The following is a 19,741-nucleotide window of genomic DNA, read 5'->3' on the forward strand; positions in this document are numbered from 1 at the left end:
TTGCACTTTACTACTCTGTACTATTTCAAAGGTATACAAGCATCCCAATATGAAGTATCCTTTGCCGCCAACTACTGTGGCTGAGGAAATGTTATTTGTTGCCAGAAGTAGTGGAGGAAATGCATAAACCTTATGCAAGGCCATGGGGGTGATGGGCAGGGAAAGAAGAAATGACTGGAGAACTGAAGGGGATACAAATTTTACTTGCTAGCGAAATGTTATGACAGAGACATTTTTGTCTTTCCACAATTAAGGTTACACTCCAGTTTTGTAGCACCAAGCCTCACTGGTGAACATATATTTTAACTTAATTGTTAATTGTTTTTCTTTAATTGTTTTTCCATATGATAAAAACGTTTACACTACAACTTTACCATATAATAGCCTTTTTTTCAATTATATCCTAATTTTACCTATCAAGTAGCATTCGAGTGGTACAATACTTAATTTCTCTATATACTTACTGGTCAATAGCTAGGTATTCTGCTCATGTTACTTCTCTTCTGAGTACATAATATTTCTTCATACTGTATGGAATTGTGTATGTGCCTTTCAATCCCCCACCCCACACCCTTTTGCATGTTTTGGCATCCCATTATCCACCAGAAAAATGTACACAAACCGAATAGCAAAATGTGACTTTAGGCCACCATTGTTAATGACCTACTACACAAAGATGACTGGAGCTGAAATTCGGAAATTTGGCAGGTATAAGTATGATGGTTTTAAAATTTCATGTTAGGATTTTTTTTAAGGGCTTCATTTGGCAAATATTTGCCACGGATGACTGTGTGTACATTAGAAAGCTTAGGGTCACTTTGAAAGTTACAGTTTTTGTTCTGTTGACTGTTCCTAGTGCAAGTTATGTTCATGATGAGACTCTTAAATGTGAGAGTTATATGATGTGTGCTCAACCTTTCAACATTAGGTTTCCTGTACCTTCATGAGGTACATAGCTGGGAGAATTCAAAAGATGCAGGTTTTCAACCCCCTTCATCACTGTGATATGACAAGCTACATCTGCTGGTATTGCCATTTCTACACAAGTATTGAAGGCACATAAACCCAGATGTTGAAAGGTTGCCTGTCCTTAGTTTGTACTCATGATTGCAATATCCAGAGCCATCTCTGCAGAATTTTGCGCAAATCACAGAAGAACATTATGATTTTTTTGTTACCACAATGGTAACTGTTTCTGTTAAACAGAAAACGTAGAAAGCATCAATCATTGACTTCAGCAGGGAAAGCTAACAATGGACCCATGGATGTCTTTGCTGGATAAAATCATAAAGAATATGGGATTTGGCCACCTCTTTTCCTGAGACATGTGGAAAAAAAAATCTTAGTTACAACCCACCACCTGTATGCAAGGGTATTAAGATGTCATGATTACCACCAGCATTTTGCCAAAACTGTGTTAGGATAGCTAACCTTTGTTTCCTTCTTAAGCTTGTCTAAACAAAACATGCTATTTGGTTTTAAAGGATTGCCTTAAAACCTCTTTTCTGTTTTAGCTACACACATCTCATTTTCCTTTCCCTGCTGAAGTAATACCACTTTGAAGGTTAATGTTTTTTTTTCCCATTTAGAATGCACATGCTTGTGAGGAGCCCAAACCCACAAATATTCAAGGCAGATTAATTCCTAGTAATGCTCTCACTGTTCTGCTAACCGGGGGAGGGGGGATGATTTTAAAGCATAGATCTATCTATAGTATGCCTTACAATAGCAGGGCAACCATTACAATAAGGGGTCCACCAGAGGAAAATAACTCTCCACCCAACCTTTTCTACATCACTAATACTGTAGAATGAAAACAGAGTTTAAACAAAATGTGTTTTTGTGTGTCACCTGCTAAAAAAACAAAGGGATGGCTAATGGAAAGAGGAAGCCCATTGCTTGTAGGACACTGTTTAGAACTTGCAATGTGATGACAGAGAAAAGATCATAACTGCCTCAAAAGTGTTTTGTGGTGTGCATGTGTGTATGTAATATGTTTTTAGTTGTTAGACTGTAATGCTGTCCTTTGGGGGAGGGAGGGAATCTAACATAATGGAACACAAAATAAACACAAAATAAATAAAAATATATATTTAAACCAGAACTTATGTGGAGTTTAATGGAGTTCTTAAAATACCTGACACTTAACATTTTACAGTGATATAAGACTGTGCAATTCTACACATATCTACTCAGACAAAAATCATATTTGAGTTCGATGGGAGTGGGTATAGGACTGCTGGCATAATTAATCAAAGCAATAGTCCACCTAGTTGAGGAGTCACCCAGAACATGGAAGATCTCACATCCAGCATTTTATCAATGCTTACAACAAACTGTCATAACTGAAACCCTACATGGGTGAGACATTATGTGACTTTACAAGCTACTGTTGAAGCAGCTGGATATGAGCCCAATTAGCCCCATGGACCTTAAAGCAGGGGTGCAGTGCCTCAGGCCTGCGAGCCAAATCCACACTGTCCAGGAGCAAATTCCGGCCTACCAAGGAGCTTCCCAGAAGGCCCGCCCCTTCCCCAGCACCAATAGTTTGGAGGTTTCCTGGTATTTGTGCATTTTCTCCCTTCTAAAACGTTGAGATGCCTCTCCTAAGGCTTAGTTACTAGCAGTAAGAGCTTTAAACTGAAATATACTGGTACTTTTGGACCCCCCTTTTGCCCTTGGCCCTGCCCAGCACCGGAATGCAACTTCTTGAGCACTTTTCTGAAATGGCATTCAGCCCTTGGACTGAAAGAGATTCAACACCCTGGCCTAAGGTATTCTAAGAGTTCCTAGAAGAAAGGGTATTCCTGAGAAGCAACAACCACTCTGATCCCTGGGAAAAATGCAGAGCGTAGCTCAGATGGTCTTCAACACCAAACAATCACCAACAAAAACCAGTCAGGTGTACAGTATTCCTCTGATCAGGATAAAGTTGAGACCTATACCTGGTCCCACAGCATCACAAATCTGACTGAAAGTGGATGGAAAAGAAGGATAAGTGTGGACACTGAAGGAGAAATAGATCTGGGCTAGAATTGCCAAGAGTGCAGCTGTTTTATCATGTTTTTTAAAACAGGGCTTAGTGGGTCATGGTGGTAGCAACAGCTGCTGAATCAGAAAGTAATCAACCCCCTGGGTACTTCTCATATGGTGCTGTCCCCGAACTCCCCAGTAACCCATTCCCCATGCAAAACGATGTGGATGCTAAATAATGTACAATACAAATTATAGGCCAATGACATTTATTTAGAGCACAAGGTAACCCACATTTCACAAAGCCTTCCATTTTATTTTATTTCACTGGTCCTTTTCTACAACAAATACATCAAGCCTACTCTATAATAAAGCTATTTACATTTCCAAGATTGGGCCGTATATAACCCTTTAACTGCTATTCACATACAGTACTTGACCAACGGCACAATACATTATTTTAATATCTAAAAAAATGACAACCCTGTATTCTAGTTTGTCCTATGAAAAGTGAAAATGTAGAAATAAATTTACAATTATCTTCTCAGATTTTTTTACAACATGCTAAATCTAGTGTGCTAAATGCGGACTTTACAAAACCGGAGAATTTAACAAATAACCCGATCTTTTTCCATCATTACGTTTTTAGGAAAAAAAAACACCTTTACATTTATTGGTAAAGGGATAATAATAAAATGAATTACTATACAGCATGGGGGGGGGGGTTATATATAGCAAGAAATCACAGCTCAGAATTGCTATTGGTAAAATTCACACATTTACAAGCCTTGCATATCCACTCAGTAATTCATTTGGATTTTCTTCTTTTTGACTGCATAGCACTGGCATTTGTTTCTGTGGGGGGAAAAGTAGTTTGGAAAGATTATCTGTGAACCATTCAAGAAAAAAAAGAAATGGGGGAGGCGAGGATAATCATAATATATTAGGCATTCTAATATTTTCTGTTCCAAACGTTTATTCAAATAGTCCACTACTTGAACCAGCAACCCACAATCTCACATTTCACGCTCTTGATTAGTCTTATGAAAAAGCACAAATCATAGCAGCGCAATGTGAAATGGGTTAATCATAAATGAAACCTAAATCCTAAGTAATTAACAATGCAAGCGTATGTATGTTTATTCCGATGTACGACCCACTGTGTTTAATGGGGCTTACTTCCAGGAAAGCGTGCATAGGACTGCAGCATTAATAAAGGGTTCTCCATCTTCTTGGATGATATAGCAGTACCAGCACTATGCTGCTCTCTTAACTGGACATTTTATTTACCTAAAAACTTTTTTCTTTGGTTAACCGCAGATTGCCCATCACTATGACAGGCAGAATATCTATGCATATTGTAGTGACCTCTGGAAGACCCCACAGTTTCTCTTGGTGGGAGCCAGGCCACCCCACAGAATTTAATGTCACCCTGAAGTGTCACACTTTGCCTTATAAGAATTCACTTAAACCAGATTTTTAAAAGGGGAGCACCATTGTGTGGGTGGGGGCCTGAACCTCACCTTGGTGATCTCACTGTCTGCAGGGAAGGACAAGACTGCAATTTGCCACATGGAACTCCATGGGTGCCCCTGCAAAGTCAGCCTGCTCTTAACTGCATAGGCTTATCCTGGGTTCTGTTTCTTGATTTCACTAGTGTGATGCAACACAAGAGCTGGCTTTTTAATATACTGATAGTTACAGGCAAGCCTGAGAAGTAAAATTGAATCAGTTCAGTCTGCAAAGTCAGTTTTGCAGATAGAGGTGCAAGCATTTGTCTTCTGTATTTCATACTTTAGAATTTTAATCCTTTAAATCAGGGATGAGCAAGCCTTTTGGCCCAAGGGCCACATGCAGTGCTCACTGGCCAGCTGGGCACCCTCCCACACACAAACACCCTCCCATCCACCCACAATTCAGTGGGCAGGGATAGGGAGGTGTAAAACTTCCCACCTTGCCTGCTGAGATGGGACTGTCGATGGGGGGGCCTCTCTCACCTCCCATCAATCCCCTCCAAGATTGCAGTTTCAACTGCAGTTTCAACTGCAATCTCTGCATTACCAGTATGGCTTTAACCTCCCATCCCAACGATCCCCAGCAGGCAAACAGCAATCTTGGCTGTACCAAGATCACTGCATGAGGGTGCAGGGGAGTAAAGCCTCTACCATATCAAAGCAATCCTGACTGGGATCTCTGTTTCCCTGCTGCTGTTAGCACAGCCTGTGGGGTTGCCCTCCCCCCGCTTTAATGATTTATCTGTTAGAGATTTTTAATGACTTGTCAAGCTATTTATTTTGTTAACAAATATTGAATGTAACATTTTAGAAGAGTCTAAGGGTGGAAAAGAGAAAACTATCAAAGATGATTATTCCATGTCCCTAGTTTAGCATCACACTAAATTTAACCGCAAGCAAAGCAATTGTAATTGGGTACAATTTTTATGCAGCAGCAGTTTCTTTGCTCCAAAGACTGCATCCTACCTTTTGCAGTGCTGGATGCCGATGCTGGTCTGGATGACCTCTTGCGTTGACCATTCTCTATGGTCTCCTGCATTGCTGCAGATTCCTCTGTTCGTGAATTTCTTCTACTTGGAGTTTTAGACTTTTCACAACTCTCCTTTGGCTCATTACTGATAAAAGTGGGACAACAACTGTGTGTTTATACATAATACGTGCCAGAGGAAAAATATATTGATAGATGTAGCCATGGAATATCAGCATTAATTTTTTCTATTTTGCATGTTTCTAGCAATTTTAGCGGGTTATAACTTAAGTAACCAAGGACAGAGCTATTCTATTCACAAATACACTGGGCCAGTCTTCCAAAGAAATGAGGCAAATGCCTTGCATCTGGGACACAGTCTTAGGATGGATGCCCAGAACACTACATTCTCTTTACACTGAAGGGCTGTCAAGTCCCATTATTTTAAAACAAAATACCCTTGCTCCAGAAACACCAGGCAAGACACATCTCTGGTGTTCTGGGAGGAAAACATGTATAAATGACTGAGCTGAGAAGGGAAATGGTCAGCCCTTGGTTCCAGATGTCTAGGTCTACTCCAGGGAAGGACTATGTTTGATTGGGAGGTAAGATTATGATTGTTCAGCTCCTTAACACACAGTTCTTATATTGGTCTACCACTTAGAGGAAACACTCTTGATTTTATATGAACCCCAACTTATGCCAATAGCTGAAATAACTTCAGGATGCAAAATCAAGTTCACATGTGTCTTTGCAGGAACTGGCCCGCAATTAGTGTTTTCTCACTCTATTTTAGGCAGATTGCTAGAAGGAAAAAATACAAACATGGCCAAGAGGAGAAAATACGTAACAAAGGATCACTTCAAAGATACGCAGTATGCATATACCCACACAAATCTGCACCAAAAGATTTATTCTTTCCTGTCATTGCTAAAATAATTACTTACGTTAGGCCAGAGATAATTGCAGAATTTGCTTCCAGTTCTGAAAGAGAGAGAGAGAGAAATAATCAGTACCTCCAACCTACTGTTGAAAAAGAAAAATTCAAGTACTTCTAAGAAATGTGACTACTACTTGGGAATAAGTGAGTGGTAAGAGTTATTTCATTATCAAAACCTATGGAAATCTTCAAGAACATAGAAGCAGAATAGTCATGCATTATATGAATTTTTATCTAACAAAATGAAGACCATTTCCAACATTAATAGACTTGCTATGCATAATTCACCAGATCTTCTCAATCCTACATCTGTCCCTGAAATGGTTGAAAGTTCAGTGGAAATCAGATGAATTGCGACCTTGCCAAGTGTGGTTAAGCTGCTTGCCTAATTCTAAGAGGGGAAAAATCAAATTGTAAGAAATTGTGATACTCCACACTTTCATGTTACAAATGTAATAGGGGTACTCACTTTGGATGAAGCCTAAACTGAAGCCACCCATTTCAGAGATTTAGACCTGGTCAGAAGCATGTCAGGTCTTCTCTGAAGGGAATCAGACTGCTTCCGAAGCTTCAGAGAAAGTTGGACATAGTTTAAAATGGATATACATTTCACCCTCCCAGCTCTCCATAATAGGAAAGTGCCAGGAGAGGATGTAGTTTTGTGACTGACAGTTCTGGCTTCCAGCCAGGGAATGAAGTTATCAGGGGTCTCTCCAATAACAATGCTTTTGGGAGGGACATTAAAGTAATATATCACAATGCTTCCACTGTTTTTTTTTTTTTTTTTTCCTATTTCACTCTCTAAGGAGGAGGAACACTGAAAAAGTTTGTGGTTGAGTGCACATGGGGGTATTTTGGCTTATGTGATCTAAGCCTTTCCTTATTTCGATCTAAATACTTCCCTAAAATCCTTTCCAATCCGGATGAATTCTTTCTAAAATCCTTCCTTTAAAAATCTAGTCCCTTGCATCCTATTTTTTTAAAATTATTTAATCTTGCTGTTTGTGTCTGTTTTGTCTTGAGTATTCATTACTATTAAATCTCATTTCTCTTCCTCTCTTACTTCTTCCCACATTCTGGCCCTTGTTGTAGCCACATTTGACTTTAAGTTCAAGTGTGTTTTTTTAAGGGCCCTTTCAGTCTGAGTCGTACTTTAATCCATCTGCCTCCATATGTTTTTCTCCTTGTGTGAGACTGTTGTGTGTGACTGTTACAGAGTTTTATAGTGTGCACAAGCACAATTGATATCATCCACTCCATCAAAAATGGAGCAAGAATGTGGCAAAATTATGCTGCACTAACAAAGTTTCTGGGAGGGGAGGCAGGGGGAGGAGTGGAAAGATCAGTTTTTTCCCACTCCCCAAATCAACTTTAAAGGCACCTAGCACAATGCCCCCTGCATCTATTTGTCTGAAACATGACAAATTTCATCCAGTTATGACAAAATCATAGAATCACAAGCTTATAATCGCAAAATTTCGGCTTAAATTGAAGAACGTAGGGAAAACCACTAAACCATTCAGGTATGACCTAAATCATATCCCTGATGAATATACAGTGGAGGTGAGGAATAGATTTAAGGGATTAGACCTGATAGACAGAGTGCCTGAGGAATTATGGTCGGAGGTCCGTAACATTGTTCAGGAGGCAGCAACTCAATCCATCCCAAAGAAAAAGAAATGCAAGAAACAAAGTGGCTGTCTGATGAGGCTTGACAAGTAGCTGAGGAAAGAAGGGAAGCGAAAAGCAAGGGAGAAAGGGGAAGATATATCCAACTGAATGCAGACTTCCAGAGAATAGCAAGGAGAGACAAGAAGGCCTTCTTAAATGAACAATGCAAAGAAATTGAGGAAAACAATAGAATGGGAAAGACTAGAGATCTTTTCAAGAAAATCAGAGATCTCAAGGGAACGTTTTGTGCAAAGATGGGCATGATAAATGACAAAGACAGGGACCTAACAGAAGCAGGTGAGATTAAGAAGAGGTGGCAAGAATACACAGAAGAACTACACAGGAAAGATCTTAATGTCCCTGATAGCCATGATAGTGCGGTCACTGAACTTGAGCCGGACATCCTCGAGAGTGAAGTCAAGTGGGCCTTAGGAAGCATTAGTAACAACAAAGCTAGCAGAGATGACAGTATTCCAGCTGAGCTATTTAAAATCCTAAAAGATGATGCTGTTAAAGTGCTGCACTCAATATGCCAACAAATTTGGAACACTCAACAGTGGCCACAAGACTGGAGAAGGTCAGTTTACATTCCAATTCCAAAGAAGGGCAATGCCAAAGAGTGTTCAAACTACCGTACAATTGTGTACAATTTCACATGCCAGCAAGGTTATGCTCAAAATCCTACAAGCTAGGCTTCAGCAGTATGTGAACCGAGAACTACTGGAAGTACAAGCTGGGTTTCGAAGAGGCAGAGGAACTAGAGATCAAATCGCCAACATTCGCTGAATCATGGAGAAAGCAAGAGAATTCCAGAAAAACGTCTATTTCTGCTTCATTGACTACGCTAAAGCCTTTGATTGTGTGGATCACAACAAACTGTGGCAAATTCTGAAAGAGATGGGAGTACCAGACCACTTTACCTGTCTCCTGAGAAACCTGTACAAGGGTCAAGAAGCAACAGTGAGAACCAGACACAGAACTACTGATTGGTTCACAACTGGGAAAGGAGTACGACAAGGCTGTATATTATCTTCCTGCTTATTTAACTTATATGCAGAGTACATCATGAGAAAGGCCGGGTTGGATGAATCACAGGTCGGAATTAAGATTGCCAGGAGAATTATCATCAAGGGAGAGATGTGTAGTATCTGTCCCCTGCTCCGGGCCTGTCCAAAGCCAAAGGATGGCTGGGGGAGGCATGACCCCATCTTCTGGCCTTCGTTTGCTGCTCTGCAATGCCAGGTCTGTTACCCAGAAAACCTCCCTCATCCATGACATGATCCTGGATGAGGGTGCAGACCTGGCATGTATTACGGAGACCTGGCTGGCCGAGGCTGCTGCTCTGACCCTTGCAGCCATGTGTCCAGCTGTATTTTCGTATGCACAGCAGCCGAGGGCTGGGGATCGGGGAGGGGGAGTGGCTGTTATCTACCGAGAGTCCTTGGTCTTCACAGACCCCCTCTCCGGGAGACCAAGGTTGCTGAGTGCATGTATTGGAGGTTGGGCCCTAAGGGCAGTCTGGGGATTCTGCTCGTGTACCGTCCACCCCGCTGCATGAATGACTCCCTGGCCGAGGTGCTTGAAGTGGTCTCTGATGTGCGTGTACAGTCCCCTAACTTAATGGTGTTGGGGGACTTCAACGTACATTCAGAGGCCATCCTCACAGGAGCACCTCGGGACTTCATGAAGACCATGGCTTCCTGGGAGCTGCACCATATTCTAACTGGGCCCACCCATGTAGCCGGTCATGCACTAGACCTTGTGTTTGTTTCTGGAGAAGCGGGGAGTGATCTGGAAGTCGGGGATATATCCACCACTCCCTTGTCATGGTCAGATCACTATCTGGTGACGTTGGACTTCTCGGTTCCACAACCCCTCCGCAGGGGTGGAGGACCCATTAAAATGGTCCGCCCCAGGCGTCTTATGGATCCAAATGGATTCCTGAATGCGCTTGGGGATTCTCTGGGGCACGCCAACGGCCACTCGGTCGAGACCCTGGTGGGTAGCTGGAATGCCGCAATCACTGGGGCATTAGATAAGGTGGCTCCGAAACACCCTCTTGCCCTGAACAGGGCTCGGACTGCACCATGGTTCAATCCGCAGTTACGAGCTCTGAAACAGGAGGTGAGACGGCTAGAGCGCCGGTGGCGGAAGTCTCGCTCCAAAGACGATCAGACAGGGCTAGAGCTGTAACTTCAGCCTATCACGTGGCAGTGAAGGCAGCAAAAAAGGAATATTATGCTGTCTCTATTGTGTCTGCAGAGTGCTGTCCCAGGAGGCTGTTCCAAGTGGTCCGGAGCCTGGTCGGTCCTGTGGCTCCTGAACCACTGGAGCATTCTAAGGCCTCCAGTGAGGCCTTGGCAAGGCACTTTGCAGATAAAATTGATCAGATTAGGTGTGTTACTCTGCACGCTGTGGATACAGTTAGTGAGCAAGAGGCGGCCTGTGGCAAACTGGTTTTGTGGGATTGGTTCCAGCTTCTTCCTCCTGATGGACAAGGTGCTTTCATCTGTAAGGCCGACCACCTGCTTACTTGATCCTTGCCCATCTTGGCTCATTATGGGCTGCAGAGAAAGACTGGGTGAGGGGATCAGGGCGGTGATGAACGCCTCCCTTGAGGAGGGAGTGATGCCATCAGCCCTCAAGGAGGCAGTGATAAGACCGCTCTTAAAGAAGCCCTCCTTGGATCCTCAAGTTCTGAACAACTTTCGCCCAGTCTCAAATCTGCCATTTTGGGGCAAGGTGATTGAGCGGGTGGTGGCGATGCAGTTGAAGGCACACTTGGAAGAAACTGATTATCTAGACCCATTTCAGTCGGGCTTCAGGCTTGGGCATGGGTCAGAAACGGCCTTGGTAGATGATATGAGGAGGGCTTTGGATAGGGGTGAATGCTCCTTCCTTGTTCTCCTCAACCTCTCAGCGGCTTTTGATACCGTTGACCACGGTATCCTCCTGGACCGCCTGGAGGGGTTGGGCATTGGAGATACCATATTGCGGTGGTTCCGGTCCTTCCTCTCCGGCAGGTACCAGAGGGTAACACTGGGAGAGGAGGTTTCGGACCCGTGGCCACTCACTTGTCGGGTGCCACAGGGTTCCATCCTCTCCCCGATGCTATTTAACATCTATGTGAAGCCGCTGGGGGCTATCATCAGGAGGTTTGGGATGCGGTGTCATCAATATGCGGATGACACGCAGCTCTACCTCTTGTTCAAATCTTCACCAAGGTTGGCTGTAGAATCCCTGTCCAAATGTCTGGAGATGGTGAGTGGCTGGATGGGGAGGAATAAGCTGAAGCTGAACCCTGACAAGACTGAGGTACTTTTGGTGGGAGACAAGAGGAGGCTGGGGGATGTTGACCTGGTGTTGAATGGGGTACGGCTACCCTTGAAAGACCAGGTCCGCAGCCTGGGGGTCATTTTGGACTCCCAGCTGTCCATGGAGGCTCAGGTGTCTGCTGTGAGCTGGACAGCGCTGTATCAACTCCATCTGATACGGTGGCTGTGCCCCTTCTTTCCTGACCATCTGCTCCCATTGGTAGTACATGCCCTGGTCTCCTCTCGTTTAGACTACTGTAATGCGCTCTACGCGGGGTTACCCTTGAAGACGGTTCGGAAGCTGCAGCTGGTATAGAACGAGGCGGCTTGCCTGATTAAAGGCAGCCGCCGGCGACATCACATCACTCCAGTGCTGAAGGAGTTGCACTGGTTACCAGTTGTTTTCCGGGCCAAATTCAAGGTGTTGGTTTTGACCTTTAAAACCCTATATGGTTCCGGCCCAGCCTATCTTAAGGAGCGCCTCCAGCAACACCAGACAGGCCACTTAACAAGATCAGCCTCGGATGGCCTTCTCTCTGTCCCATCAGCCAGGACAGCTAGACTGGTGGGGACGAGGGAGACGACCTTTTCTGTGGTGGCCACCACTCTGTGGAATTCCCTCCCTAGGGAACTCCGCCATGCCCCCTCTTTAATGAGCTTCCGTCGTGCATTAAAAACGTGGTTGTTCAGGCAGGCATTTGGGGTGGGTTAGGGTATTTTAACAAACATTTTTATTGTAGAATTTTATTGTTTTAAACTGTTTTATTATATGCTGTACATCGCCCAGAGTGGCTGGGTGACCAGCCAGATGGGCGATTAATAAATTTAATAATAAATTTAATAATAAAAAAAGAGCAGAGACATCACACTGACAACAAAGGTCCGTATAGTTAAAGCAATGGTATTCCCCGTAGTAACCTATGGCTGCGAGAGCTGGACCATAAGGAAGGCTGAGCGAAGGAAAATAGATGCTTCTGAACTGTGGGGTTGGAGGAAAATTCTGAGAGTGCCTTGGACTGCAAGAAGATCAAACCAGTCCATACTGCAGGAAATAAAGCCAGACTGCTCACTTGAGGGAAGGATATTAAAGGCAAAACTGAAGTACTTTGGCCACATAATGAGAAGACAGGATACCCTGGAGAAGATGCTGATGCTAGGGAAAGCAGAAGGCAAAAGGAAGAGGGGCTGACCAAGGGCAAGATGGATGGATGATATTCTGCAGGTGACGGAATCGACCTTGAGGGAGCTGGGGGTGGCAACGGCTGACAGGAAGCTCTGGCGTGGGCTGGTCCATGAAGTCACGAAGAGTTGGAAGCGACTGAGCGAATAAACAAAACAAGCTGAAGAAAGCCTTTTTGTTGCTTTTAGCATCCCTCGCTAATCTCAGCTCATTCTCAGGTTTAGCCTTCCTGACGCCATCCCTGCAAGTCTGTGCTACCTGCCTGTACTCTTCCTTTTTTGCTTGGCCTTCTTTCCACTTCCTATATGTGTACTTTTTTGTTTTCAGCTCATCTCTAAGCTTTTTGTGAAGCCACATTGGCTTCTTCTGTTGTCTTCCACCTTTTTTTCTTGTTGGGATTGTTTGTAATTGTGCCTTGAGAATTTCCTTTTTTGAAAGCTCCCACCTATCTTGAACTCTTCTCGTTAGAGTTGCTTGCCATGGGACCTTACTTATCATTGTTCTGAGTTTATTAAAATTAGCTTTCCTAAAATCCAGGGTACGCGTTTGACTACACTCGGCTTTTGCTTCCCTTAGAACCAAGAACTCAAGTATAACATGGTCGCTTTCCCCCAGAGTTCCTGTAACTGCTACTTTATCCACTAAGTCATCTCTGTCGGTTAGGATCAAGTCAAGGATAGCCGATCCTCTAGTTCCTTCCTCTACTTTCTGTAGGAGGAAGTTATCTGCCACACAAGTCAGGAATTTCCTGGAGGGGCCATGTTTTGCAGAATTTGTCTCCCAACAAATATCGGGGAAATTGAAGTCCCCCATTACTACTACAGCATAATTCCTTGAAACATTGGCTTTTTGCTTTTCAAAAGTTTCATCCTCCACTTCTCCTTGATTGGGTGACTGGTAGTAGACTCCGACCACCAGGTTCCTTTTATTCTTTGCTCCATTTATTTTGATCCAGATGCTCTCGATGGGGCTACCAAGCTCATCCTCCTGTATTTCTGTGCAGAGTATTTTTCATATATTGTGCAACCTCACCTCCCTTTCTGTTCCTCCTGTTCTTTTTGAACAAGTTATATCCTTCGATTGCTGTATTCCAGTCATGAGAGTCATCCCACCAAGTCTCAGTTACACCTATCAAGTCATAATTTCCCTCTTGTATTAAGAGTTCAAGTTCGTTCTGTTTGTTTCCCATACTCTGGGCATTAGTATATAGACATTGAAGACCATGTGCTTCATAGTCTGGCTTTCTTCCTACATGTTTCTGAAGACTATAATTGGGCACTGTTAGAGCTGTTCTCTCCGTTGTGGTGCATGAGCCTTTGTCCATTGTTACCCCCAACTTTACATCTCCCTTCCCCGTGATGAAGTTCTTCATGCTGTGGCCAAACACATTCTTCCCAGCCTTTGTGAGGTGCAACAACAGCCCTTGTCAACAGCCCATCTTCCAGGAAGTATAGCCTGGAATTTTTTAACACATTTTAATATATATTAATATATATATATATTAAAAATGTTATAGCTGTTTGTTTATTTTCTCATTACAGTCAAAAGAGAAATATTCAAAGGTTTGGGTTTTCCTAATCCAAGACTGAGTGGGTGTTACCCAAAATGGCCTGGGGCAAATTGGCCTCCTATCTGAAGCATTTATTTTTCTGTGCACACCCCTAATTCGTAGGAGAGGCCTCCAGCTATGCCCAAGTATGTATGTTCCATAACTGTGATGGATAAAAGAGGAGGGGAGGCACATGTGCAGGAAAAAACAATGAAGAAAAGGAAATGGAGAAATCCCAGGTGCCTATAGAAAAAGGTTTATTATAGTTCTTTTATATTGGCCTGACGCATTTCGGAAATACTGATTTCCTTCTTCATGGGCTACAATAAAAATATATACATACATCATCTTAGTTATTTCATGTTGCTCCAGAACATATAAAAACATCTCATTCCTAAAATAAATAATTACTATAAAATTGTAGAAATTGTTCCTCAATCCAGGTGTTTGAGCATGAGTCTAATTTACTACAGGATCATTTAACAGAGAGAGGATATCCTAGTGCTGTGACAGAACTGGTAAAAAAAGGGCATCTTACAAAAGCAGGACAGATCTAATGAATAAACAAGGGCTGCGGGATGATGACAAATTGTATTGTCATGTAAGGAACTTCAGAAAAGTATCCATAAGTATTGGCATTTGGTGCAGGACCTGCTCGGCTCCACAAACAATCCCTGCATTTCTTTCAAAAGTACTAAGGACCTTAAGGATTGGCTGGTACATAGTAAAACTCAGTGACAAACAAGGCCATCTCAGCCGGTCCTTCCTGGTGCCACGGCACCTAGAGGGCATCATCCATGAGGCCATTGTATATTCTGCAAATACACCAAAAAATGCCAGACCTTTATGAACCCAGCAGACAAGAAAACATATGAGATCAAACAATTTTCCACCTGTAGTAGTGTACATGTAGTCTATGCTATTAAATGCACCTGTGATCAAATTTATGTTGGCCAGACACAAAGGCCACTTAAGAAACATATGAATGAGCATTTCAGCAACATATGGAACAACAGATTAGGTGCGCCCTTAGTCTATCATTTTTCACAAGTATACCAGTCCACAGAGAGTCTCACCTTTTGGGTAACAGAAAAACTGCATGGATCTAATAATACATTGCTCCTCAGAAGAGAAATGTTTCGGATTTTAAAGCTTGGTAGTGTTTCTCCCATAGGAATGAGTGAAGATGTTGATTATTTACCATTGTTGTGAACGTGATTATAATCCTCTATTTTTTTTCAGAATCAGGAAAGGCAGAGAGGAGTTTTTGTTCTCCTTATGTAACATCAATGTTTTAGGCCAGCGTAGCCAATTAAGGGCATTTTATCCAAATGACTTAAGCTAGCCCACGGGACCATTTCTGCTAGTACAAATGAATGAGGTTCGTCTGTTTTAGTATATTGACTACAAGATAAGGTGAGTTTATGGGCATTAAGCAAATAACTTTCTTGGGAAAACTATGGCTCATACAAGATTATAACATTTTAGGTGAGTCTACAATCTGTTTGACACAAGAAGCAAGGGAGTAAAGTGTAGTTAGGTTGTATATTAAACCAATTTTTAGTATGGACATTCCTACCCTCTCTTCCCTTCCCTATTTGTCTTCCTGGTCATTCCAATAAAGTTCCTTAACCGTTCAAGGCAATTTTAAAGAACAACAGATTTTTACAGGAGAACAAATGCCTGTTGTAAAAGAAGTGTTTCTGTAAAATATGATGTGAGGACTTTAATTAGTCTGATTATCTTACAAAATGGTGGCATAATATAAGGAAATTTTAGTTTAGGTTTTTTCTATAATAAATGCCCTCTTTCAAGAGTATGCTTTAGGAATGCCATTTCTGAGAGCTATTTACAAATGGTACATTTTCATTACTACAAATTTACTTCATGCAACCCACCTTGTTATAAAGCTAATTTAACACTATGTTTATATAAAAGGTGCTGGTCAGTTTCAAGTGTGCAATGTAAGGTAGACAAGTCATTGTTCTGTTTTTATGTAAGGAAGGTTTTTTAATATTATAAACCAGTATTGATGTTTTATTTTCTAACACGATAATCATTGTGGTTAAGTAATCCTGATGTTCTCATTTGAATTTTTTTATATATAAAAACAGTAACATATCTTTGCACCTTGTTTTCATTTTTTGCCTTGTTGGTTTTAATATGTACAAAAGTAATGGTTTCTGGATTTTTACATAAATGTTAGAAGTATTAATCGTGTATAGATTAAAAGTGGTTGTGAAATTTATATAATTTTATAGCAATTATTTATTTTAGGAATGTTTGAGATGTTTTTATGTGTTCAATAACTAAGATGATGTATGCATATATTTTTATTGTAGCCCCTGAAGAAGGAAATCAATATTTCTGAAATGTGTTGGGCCAATAAAAAAGAACTATAACAAACCTTTTTCTATAGCACCTGGGATTTCTCTATTTCCTTTTTTCCATAACTGTGATGACCTTATTGCTAGACGTTGCCAGTTTTCTTATGGAGCTTGACCACTTGGTGAGGGGCACATTGTGCAGCCAAATACATTTGTTTTGTCCAAACCACTCTCTGGAGGATAGGAAGCCCAGCCCCCAAAATACAGCAGGGATAGCCAACTTCTTTAAAGTATGTCTTTACTTTCTAACAAACATCCTCCAACCCCCTAAACTTATTCCTTATTTTAAAATGATTCCTGTACGAACACATCCCAAAGCCACATATACCTGCAGTTATCATAGTACACTTCCCTTGCTCTGACTGGTCAAGCGATAGTGCCCGCCCAATAAATTGTTAAAAATGCTTCAGTGTAATACAATGACATCTAAGAACTGTTATCTGCTCCAATAGAAGTTAAAAGCAATTTTGCAAATACATAAAATAAAAGGAGTTCTATGCATGCATCCATTCCCTTATGAACTCTTTCACCATTTATCTAAACTTTAGATAGACTCTAAAGGACAATGCACCTGTTCTTTGAATAGTCCTTTCTGGGGTTGCAACTCGAATCTGACTTGAAGATGCTAAAACAAGAGAGATGAGAAATTATCAATGCACTGTTTGGTCTTAAGAGAAATACGAACAAGAATTCACCTATAAAATAAGGTGACTAAGACTAAGCACTGATAAGCCATTATATCAACAAAATCGAATGGAAACAGGCTGCTACATTTTATGTTGCAAAGGTATGAATGTCCCAAATGTGGAAAATGTTAAGTTGAACAGAAAACTGATTTAAGTGTCATTGTTAGCCTGAAGTTATGCCATAAACCAGGTAGAGAAAAGCCTTTGGAAACAATTTTTAAAAAACACTAAAATTAAAAATCTTCCAGGTTTTCTTACTATAATGTAATGATAACTAAAACTAGGGTATAAACATGGATGTCCTGGAATGCCAATTATATGTATTAATCGCATTTTGAACCATTAAAGATTGCTTAGTTATGAATATTAAAGCTAACAAGTGAAAGTTAACAGTAGCATTTGATTTGAACAAGTATCCTAGCTTGTTTTAGAGTTATTTCAGTGTTGTCTAACCCTCAAACAACCTCTGCCACCTGGGTTCGCATGGTACGACAACTGACAAGCCAGGCGCCCATAAGTACCATGCAAAAATGGCACCCATAGGCACCTGGCATAAGACAGCTCCCATGGGTAAATTAACCCACAGTGGGTTCTCTTGTGTGAACCAGCCCTATGAGGAGGAAGGAGAATATTTAAACTACTCTTGAGCAGAAGGAAATTCTGGGGATAACCTCCTGATCAACAGCCCTAAGGATATTTTTTGCTGGTAAATAACTTTTACAGTAACATCAGATTGACACATTTAACAAAGCTAGAAGCTGAACACAAAAATCATCAACACAGTAGCAGTCAAGAAAATAATTTTATTATCTGTGTTTAGAAAGAGCTACCCTGGACCTAAGATCATGCAGGCTTTGGCTTATGTTCAAAGAGTAGCCTACACACGCACACACACACTCTCTGAATGGAGTTTTAAAAGCAGTTTGTGATATAGCACTGGGTTCTTGTGTTCAACGGAAAAGGGTAGGGAGTGACACTGTACATGTCCAAATTCTAAGGCACATCTGAAGTATCTCTTTGGATACTGGCCAGTGTACAGACTTCAGTGTTACCAGGTAGAAAAAAAACGAAGACATTTATTTTTAGAGAAAATGATAAAAATGTAATGAGTTGCCCTTCTATAAAAGAAAGGGTTCCTTCTGTACATGGAAAAGTCTTTGATCCAGTAGAGGCCCCTGCCAGTGGTAAGGTGGGAGGAGAAAAGGAGCAATTTTCATTGTCCTGTGCCATCCTTCATGCTATTGAAAGGTGGCACAGAGTTGGGATAGAAGGTAACCCAACTCTCTAGAGCAGATTTTTTGAGGGCACAGGGAGTGCAGAGGGAATGGATGAAAATGGCAAGGTCAAAAGCTTTAGAACTAACCACAGTTCTCCCCAACGTCCAAACTTGAGGAACTGTTGTTTGTGTTAAATGTGGTTAAATAACAAACCAAAACATTAAACTGTGGTTTGATCCTGGTTTGTTTAAACTAAGGAGTTCAAACAAAACACAGTTCCTCAATTTCAGATGTCACAGGGAACTAGGGTTAATTCTAAACTGAAAATGGAATCATTCAGTCTCTTCCTTGAGAGGAAGGAGGAGTATCAAACTCAAAGCTTGTGCATGCTTGTTTCCATAAAACTAACCCATGGTTTACTGTGATATATGAAATGGGCCAGTGTCTGAGAGATCCATCACTTTTGATACTAAACTTTCACTTTGAGCTTCATGGACTTCAGAAAATGGGACATTTGCACTAACTGAAAAACCTTAACTCATTTCATATGTTACTTTATTCATTCCTCAACTGTATGTATTTCAAAACATTCATCACTCTACTTCACTTGATGCAGAGGATAGAGGGATCTGAGGCAGGTGGGAAACAAGAAGAGTCAGAGGCTGTGTAATATAAAAGCCTTTCTACCATTCAGCAGGTGCAATATCCTGGGCAGACTCTCAAATACCTGCAAATGTTCTGTATTCCAAAGCACTTGAAAGTACTTTTCACAACATCATTCTAACAGTGATAATTATTTAATAATCCAGTCAAATGCTGTTCTGTGGCTATCATCACTAATATTAATAGCTCTAAATCTTTTATCAGAAACATTTGCAGCAGATGGACTGAAATACTTTTAAAGCAGTGTTTTAAGCATTATAGTTACACTTAGTTACACTTAGTACACATAAGTTACACTTATGAAGTTACACTTCATACATATTGATAACCCAGAATATGGGTTGAATATGAGTTGGCGTTGAATCGTGGGTTGCTGTTGAATCATGGGTTGCTGTTGAATCATGGGTTGCTGTTACATACAGCCCAAAGAGTTTCAGCTATTGGGTGGTATAGAAATGAAATAAATAAATACATGCAAACATTGCACTATGGTTTAACTATGGGTTTTTAACCACAAACAACCCAGGACGAGAACCCATGGTTTGTTGTTGGGTTGTAAACTCTGGGTTGTTTGTGATTAACCCATAGTTAAACCATAGTGCAGATTTCGCACATAAGGACAACCAACGGTTCAGCAACAACCCACGGTTCAGCAACAACCCATATTCAACCCACACTCC

At 41.4% G+C, this 19,741-nt stretch overlaps 1 protein-coding gene across 2 annotated transcripts in view; it reads right to left on the minus strand.

The window, feature by feature from the left end:
* Window positions 1–3,226: 3,226 nt before the first annotated feature.
* Window positions 3,227–19,741, minus strand: part of NCOA6 (nuclear receptor coactivator 6) — a 66,714-nt gene continuing 50,199 nt past the window's right edge. For both annotated transcript variants that reach the window (XM_084853890.1, XM_084853891.1), the window contains 4 exons: window positions 17,067–17,120; window positions 6,402–6,438; window positions 5,454–5,602; window positions 3,227–3,828 (listed from right to left, as the gene is read on the minus strand). In XM_084853890.1, the coding sequence (XP_084710016.1) occupies window positions 3,782–3,828; window positions 5,454–5,602; window positions 6,402–6,438; window positions 17,067–17,120 (287 nt within the window). In that variant the 3' untranslated portion in view covers window positions 3,227–3,781. The remainder of the gene's footprint in view (window positions 3,829–5,453; window positions 5,603–6,401; window positions 6,439–17,066; window positions 17,121–19,741) is intronic.

The sequence above is a fragment of the Heloderma suspectum genome, chromosome 4, assembly GCF_057233095.1.
Source record: "Heloderma suspectum isolate Gila_16-S chromosome 4, 16-S_ref, whole genome shotgun sequence".
Taxonomy (NCBI): domain Eukaryota; kingdom Metazoa; phylum Chordata; class Lepidosauria; order Squamata; family Helodermatidae; genus Heloderma; species Heloderma suspectum.